General features: G+C 51.4%; 1 protein-coding gene across 1 annotated transcript; it reads right to left on the bottom strand.

Annotated features, from left to right (window-relative positions):
* Positions 1–457: 457 nt before the first annotated feature.
* On the bottom strand, positions 458–7,361 carry SMCR8 (Smith-Magenis syndrome chromosome region, candidate 8). The gene is made up of 2 exons (XM_019512678.1): positions 4,674–7,361; positions 458–2,370 (listed from the first exon to the last, which is right to left on the bottom strand). Exons 1-2 carry the CDS (start codon positions 7,025–7,027, stop codon positions 1,917–1,919), a joined length of 2,808 nt encoding a protein of 935 aa, XP_019368223.1. The 5' UTR covers positions 7,028–7,361; the 3' UTR covers positions 458–1,916.
* Between the last annotated feature and the right edge of the window lie 203 nt (positions 7,362–7,564).

Below are 7,564 nucleotides of genomic sequence, written 5' to 3'. Positions count from 1 at the left end.
CCAGCACCCTGGGCACTGGGGCATGCAGTGCAATCGTCCCCCAAGAGGGCTCCATATTCCGTACTAGTGCAGCTTTCCCACTGCGTTCTAATGTGATCTAAAATCTACCCAGAAGCCCAAACCCCTGCATCGAAGCTTCCCCCAGCACAGAAGGAGCTTTACATTTGATTCCAGCACTCTGTCCCACGGAATCACATTCTAGGGAGGACTGAAAGAGACTTCAGCTTCTCTTGTAAAAAAAAAAAAAAGTGCTGTTTCCCCTCTAAATCAGCAGGGAAGAGTGCTAAAAGAGGAATAAAATCAAGACAAGCTTTTCCTGTCAGACTTCTCCCTCACTCCACGAATACCCCAGAGGCTTCCTCCAACCACCCAGAGTAAAACAGTAGGAGCTGACGAAATGGAACCTCCTCTGAGAAATTCACAGAAGGGAGAGATGCATGGAAGATGAACACACACAAAAAGCACAGCATGAATCTTTATGCGCTGACAACAAACCCATGGATGTGCCAGCACCACTGTCCTCTCGGCAGTCTGAGAGGAATGGCATAGAGAGCAACACGGGACCAGCTCTCCCTGTCTGATCAGTGCCACAGGGAGATGCCTGGTAAATGCCATGGGAGAGGTAGCGGAGACATTCCAAGGGCCTGGCATTGAACAACAACAAACCAGGGTGGAGGTGGAGCGGAGGCAGTGCCTGCTGGCCTGGGGACCTCCTGTTCCCCCTAAAGCACAGCGCAGGCCCCAACAAGCAGCTACAAAAGGATAAAACATGTCACCTGTTACATTCATGCCTGGCCTGTCCTGAGCGCTAGTTTTTCAATAAGCTGGGGCCCCTGCCCCAAAGCTCCTTGATCCCACCCCCTCCCTCTCAGTGCATCTTTCGGCAAATTGCCCCGTCGTTCCCTGTAAGACACTGGAACACCTACCGGGTCGCCAGGCTTGAGCCCCCATGCCTATTACCTGTCCCTAAAGGCAACCCTGCTCTGGTGCTGCTAAAATCTCAGCCAGCTTTAAAGACTCGCAGGCCTCCCCATCCCTCCCACCACCCTGCAATCCAAGCCTCAAGCCACGAGCATGTTGCAAACAAACAAGGCATGGTGCTCTACATTCGTGCCAACAGGGTAGGCCGCTGTGTCACCTAGCCATCAGGGACACACTGCTGACCTGTCCTTCCAGCAAAGCTGAGCAACCAGAAAACTCTGGGGAACAGAAACATGCACGCTTTGATCTCCCTGCGACAGGCTCAATGGGGAGCAATTCCAGAAACTGTTAATGAGCTAATGAGCTAAGAAGACGCAAGAGGGACATTGAACTATTCCTTAATGCGAACAGATACTTTCAAGCCTTGATCCCAGTGGCAAGGTTTGAGTCAAGTTCCTCCCCACCCACCCCCAACATTGGCAGGACATTATATTTGCTGTTGGTAGGCAGCAAAATACAATCAAAACCCACCTGGCTTTTTAAAACATATTAGGCTTTCGCTGATGTCACAAGAACATGCATAGTGTGAGCATGAGTGAAGAGGATCCTATCAGCAGGGGGGACAGCCCCCTGCTATTCACACCCGCCCCAATATGACAGTGGGTTTCCCCATGCCTCCCAGCTAAGGGCTGGAGGGCACGGTGTCATTAGTGCACAGGTTTGCAAGCTGACAGCGTCCCTTTAGCATTGAAAGATGGAATGGCCAATCCATTTGAGATCTCGTGGCTGATGGGGTAGGACACATTCTAGTTCTCAGCCCCAGGAAACCATGCAGGATTCTCCCAGTGCTCAGATTAGCAGGGACTCCTGTGTGCACGCACACCAGCTGTCCTGTGTCCTCCCCCAATGCATCAGGGATCTGCGAAGAGCATCGCTGTTAAGCGCAGAGGACCCGTGCCAGAATCGGTGGAGGTAGCCTCGCCGCCCAGAGGCCGTTAGATTTTGTACAAAAAGCTGGGGACGTAGTCAAACCGCAGCTGGGGGGTGGCACCCCTGCCAGGCTCCTGAAGGTACTGCAGTTTCAGCAGCTCTGCCAGGTACTGCACAATTTTGATGTCTTCATTCACCAACCCTAGCTGGAGTTTCAGGAAGTTCATGCGGCGGCTCGCGATGGACTCCTCTGCCTCCGCCTCATTGATGGGCAAGTGCAGGTGGTGGCAGAAGGCATACAGGAAGGCTTTTGAGCACAGCTGGGTGAGGGCGCCTTGAACTTGCATGTAGTAGGTGCTTCCCCGCTTGATCTGTGTGCGGTGGTCAGCCAGCCGGGGCACCAGCGTCCCCTTGTAAAGGGGGCAGCGCAGAGTCTTGCTGTCGGCATCCAGGATGCTCACATAGCGGCTGTAGCGAGTCAGGGAGTGCAGCATGCTAGCTCCAGCAGGGGACCCCACTCTGAAATGCAAGGGAAACAGTGTGAGGAGGAGGAAAGCCATGAAGCTCTGAAAGGTGATTTGGAGGCACAAAGATACACAGACCAAGAAGATTTAACACCCCTGGGAGCTGTACTGCCATAGTCTTGCAGGGCAAGTCTAGCACTTGCAGTCTGTAAAGCAAGCAGGTAGGGGCTTCTGTGGGCACATAACAGAACCACCACTTAAATGGAAGCAGATGGCCTCAGTGGACTGCCAGTTCTCAGTAAAGCACAGCACACTAGGTATCCATAAAGCAATGCACATTCACCACCTGGAACCTCAACACTGCACCCCAGGACAGGCAGGCAAGTTACAATGCACCGGACTGCAGAAGGAGCAGGGAGCCAGGAGAAATCCCCAGTGACTAGAAGCAAATCTTGCTACCAGCGTTCTCTACTGGGGGTGAAGCTGTTGCTTCTAGATGTCCCTTTCCCACAGCTGCCAGGGTTTCCAGGAGCCCTGGCTTATTTGCAATCACTCATATGTTACTGAGATTCTGCCTGTAGTGAATCCTTTGGTAAAAGCAGCATGGGCTCCACTGCAGCAGCTGGATGATTTCCCTCTAAGGTGCAAAGGCAAAATACACTCACCACACAGAATCATCTACCAAGGGCTGCATGACATTTACCCAAATATTACACCCCTACGCAAACTCCCTGCAGGGCTCCCAGTTCAGGTCTGCCTGTTGGGAGAGGCACAGCCAACCTCAAACCAAAGGTGCTGACCTCCCCACTCAACTCTGATGCCAGAGCCAGGAACTGTTCAGCTCTGACTCTGACACTGCTGGGACCGTATCATTGTAGGAAAGCTGCTACCAAGCAAAGGAGCTGCAGAGAATAGTTCTAGATCAACCCCTCCTGCTTCCAAGCATTTTCCACAAATGTTCTGCTGAATCTGTCATGTCAAGCCCTTCATACCTTAATCCTATTGCCACACATGCAAACCATTCCATTTTCCTTCAAACAACCCTTAAAAAGGAACATGTATAAAGCCCTTGTCTCTCACCCACTTATAAGCACCGCACATCTGGCAACAAGTTTTTAAATTTCCATAGTAAAGTTGAGTAATCTGAGGAGCTGCTGTTGGCCCAGTTATAGCTGTCACTCTGACTTAGGCAGGCAGGTGACTAAGCTGAACAATCAGCTGGTTTCATAAGTCGAAGCTTCCATGAAAGGGAAAAAGCACAACAATCCCACAGGCTGGACTGACACTTTTTATGCTCAGATTACTTTTGTAGCACAGCACCCCTTATCACATCACTCAGTTGCAATATCAACCCTGCTCTACATTCCCCATCTAGGCTAAGAGGGACAGTGCTAAACACTCTAGCACACATCTTAACCCTGGAAAGCTAGAAAAGAAAAATGCCAGCTCACTGTTGCAGGACTATTTCTCATAACAGGAAGCAAGAGAATAGCCAGAGCTTTAATAATAAAATAAGAGTTTGCAGCCAGTAAAACCCTCTTCTAGACCTGACCTCTAGGAAAACCTTCACCCAAAGCAAAAGCCTCCTTAAAATCCAAACTGCAACCCTTGTAGGGCACTGAGCAACTCAGGCCTTTGGTTTGACCTTACAAGATAGAGAGCAAAGCATGGTCATAGTGAAGCCCAAGCTCCCCAGAGTACTCCGCTCCCCACCAAATGCACCACCTGGTTACCAAATGCACTGACACATGCAGGCAGCCTTCCTCACTCCAATGACTATACTGCTAGTGGGATATTTCAGTCTTTCGGCTTCATTAGCAGCACACTGCACGTTAGGAAGCAAAAGAAAAACCAGAAGTTCCGGCATCAGAAAGGCTGGTTTAAAATAAACTTCAAGTGCACAGAAAGCAGACTTTTGAGAGGCTCAGAGCCATCTAGTGGGGTCATAATATTTGATCCAGGGGCACCCTGATCAAGCAAAGCAAAGGGACCAAGGCACTGGCTTCATTGCTTTGCGAGATTAAAACCTTTGGTATTTTCACTGCATGGTTCCTCACTGACTAAAGGGAACCAGAAAGCTCAAACCTAGCAGAATGCTTGGGAAGATAAGCTAGTTATACAGGGTCTCTAGGAAGGAATGAACTGGAGACAATCCCTCCCCTGGCAGACACACAGGCACACCTAATAAGCAGGAAATCTGTAAGCAGCATTAATTCAAGCCCCTTCCCTCCATTAAAGTGACTGGGGTCATGGCTTTAAAACCATGCATTTCCCTTCAGGAGGTTTTGAACATCTAAAGTCCTTTTCACTGACATTACCCAGCAAATGCCGAGGGTTTGAAGCTACCCGTTAGCTTACCTCTGCAGCCCAATCAGCTTCCACTTCTGGAAATCCACAATATGCAAAGGGGAAGTGACCCAGTGCTTCACGGGCTTGGTGTATGCGCTGCAATTTGGAACGAAGATGGAAAGAGCAGTGACCAGTTTCTTTACTATTGCTTCGTCTTCTCCCAGGACTACCAGTGTCCTCCCGCTGAGCAGAGAGTATATAGCAGGGTGAGCAAAGGGGTATTGCCTAATGAACCTCAAGGCATTCTGGCCGGCTTTTTTTTTGTGCCTTTCGCTGAAGTGACTGATAGGATGGGCAGGAGAAGGAGTCCGATCAGAGCACGTGGAAGCTGCGCTGCTCATGTAGCTTGTGGAGTCAGAGCATTCATCCAAGCTAATTTTACTGACATCTCGGCTGTTCAGTAAGTAATGGGAATTGGGTTCGTACGAGAGGAGTCCCCCAGGGACACCATCGTGGGACAAGTAGTCTGAGAAGTTCACGTGAAGGCCCTGGTCTGCCTGCCTGTATGGCTGCGGGGGAATGCTGACCACACCATCGTCATCACAGTGCTTTCGTCCCAGGTCAGGCAGAGGCTCTAGGAAGCTAGGACTCTCTTTCCCAATACAACAGGCAGAATCCACCTGCAGCAAGTGCTCCTGTTCTGACCTGCCTTCCCTCTCTTCAAAATTATCAGGACTTAAACTTGGGCTGAAGTGAATACCTCCCTCTTCCTCATCTGCATAAGTTTCCTCATTAATGGCACTTGGGTAGCTTGCTTTAAAATCTTCCGGAATCAGAGATTCTGAGGGACACGTGCTCAGGACTTCAATGCTGTCCTCACTGATGGTTCTTCCGCTGACTGCTTTGTTTCTAACCATGTGGGGGCTTGAACTGATGGGCAAGCTGGCCTGGCTCTCAGATTTGGTCAGAACAGAAGCAGACTTTTCTGTTCCCAAAACCTCGATGCTCTCCCCACTGCTGATGCTCCCTTTAATATCTGCATCCAGGTACTCCAAGTTTTCCTGGTGGTCCTCAGCAGGAGGATCGCTCACTTTTAGCTCCTGAGGATCTTCCATCTCTGGATCCATCTTGATGGGCACAGACTCCACACTTGACTTGTAAGATCCCAGGCTGATCAGCACTTTTGGGATGGGAAACTCTTCTAAACTCTTGGTGTTGAGAGTGTCCTGAGGACAACCCTGACAACCAACAGGGTGTTTTTCAGCTGGCTTCTCATCTAGGACAGACACATCTTCAAACAGGAAGTTTACTATAGTTTGCTGCTTTAAAAGTGCTCTGTTGATCTGATTTGTCAAGAGGTAGCAGACATCACCTCTGAAAGTTCGCTCTATCTGATTCAGCTGATCGAGAGTTTGGGTGAAAAAATAAATGTCACAGAGCTCCTCCAGGGTTTTTAGTTTCTTGTCAAAACATTTGGCAGACTTTGCTTTGATGAGCTTAGGGGTGTAGGGTGGCAACCGTGCATATACATGCGTTTCACCAGGCTCATCATGGTGGGAGGTAGTTGAGTCCAGATCAAAACTTGCATTCGCTTGATCCGGGGCACACTCTGGCTCGTATGGATGGAAATCAGAATCCTTCAGTTTTCGATAAGGATATGACCTGATTTGCTTCAGCAAGTCTTGGTGCTCAATAATCAATTTTTCGACACTGGCTAGTTCGTTCGCTTTCTCGATAGCCTGGGTAGTGTAATACCCTTTGTCATTGGCTTTCTTCTGAATCTCCGTTTCATTGTGCAGCACAGTCCTAGTATAGTCAAGGTCTTTCAGCTTCTTTTCAAGTTCATTAGCAAAAGCTTTCCTGTTACCTGTCTTTAAGCACTCAGAGGCTTTGGAGAACTCTGCAGAGAGCTCCTGGAACTGCTGCATGATTTTGTGCTCATCGGTGGAAATGTAGGCCATGCAGAAAGGCCTCACAAAGCCCCTTGCTTCAAGGTCATAGAGAGTCAGGTGGTGCACGTAGGCAAAAGCTCCTTCTTTTGAATCTCCCAGGACCACTTTGGAGTCCTCCACAAAGTTCAACTTTGGGTAGGCGCACCCTGGCGGGTGCCCCACAAAGGAGGCCTGATAATCCACAGACATGATGCGGAGGGAGAAATAATTGAGATCAAACGTACCGGACACTTTGGTGTCATCTGGGATGGTCAGCAAGGGCTGGGGTCCCACTTGTTCGGAGAACTCGGAGATGAGGATGAAGTCCCGGGGGAACTTGGAGCCCGAGAGCTTGGACCAGGGATTGGCACCATAGGTGGCGAAGGGGTAGAGGGGCACGGAGTATTCCTCAGGCAGAGGCGGCTCGTCGTACGCCTCCTCCTCCAACTCCTCCTCTTTGGTGAAGGCCACTACGTCGGGGGCGCTGATCATATTTCCGGGTGGGGGTGAACGGCATGGACGAGCAAAGCCTTCCCCGCGCCCAGGAGGCGCCACTACGACAGAGCTCCGCGGAGGCAGCTGTCCCGGCCCATGCCAGGCCTCGGCTCTCCCCGCCGCCCCGGGCGGGAAGGCCCAGCCCTCGCCGCCCCCGGGCCTGGCTCCCCCCTCACACGCTCACGGAGCCTGAGGGGCAGCGCTTCGCTCAACAGCCACGCGGGGATGCCCTACGCCCTACGCCCCACGCCGCCACCACCACCCGGGACCCGCCACTTCCCTCAGGAGCGCCGCCACCGGGCAGCCATCTTGGCGTCACATGACCCACTGGGGCGGCGACCCATGACCCGGAAGTGAACTCGCCGCTCCCGCTCCGAGCCCTGAGAGCAGGCGTTTAGCCGCGGGGCATGCTGGGAGTCGGAGTCCTCCATGCCGTTCCCTCAGCTACCGCCGCGGAGCATGCTGGGAGTCCTAGTCCTTATTCTGAGCGCGGTATGCTGAGAGTCATAAACGCTCACTCTCGGGTACAGCCGT

The sequence above is a fragment of the Gavialis gangeticus genome, unplaced genomic scaffold (genome assembly GCF_001723915.1).
Source record: "Gavialis gangeticus isolate Ggan-Ray unplaced genomic scaffold, GavGan_comp1, whole genome shotgun sequence".
NCBI classification, from domain to species: Eukaryota; Metazoa; Chordata; order Crocodylia; family Gavialidae; genus Gavialis; species Gavialis gangeticus.
Note: the sequence above shows the minus strand (reverse complement) of the source record. Positions and strands in the feature narration are given on the sequence as shown.

Bases quoted from the DNA above. Each gene is read 5' to 3' on its own strand.
- SMCR8 (XM_019512678.1), bottom strand. From the start codon at position 7,027: ATGATCAGCGCCCCCGACGTAGTGGCCTTCACCAAAGAGGAGGAGTTG. The intron at 2,371-4,673 runs GTAAGCTAACGG...CTTGCATTTCAG, and splicing joins AAGCTGATTGGGCTGCAGAG to AGTGGGGTCCCCTGCTGGAG.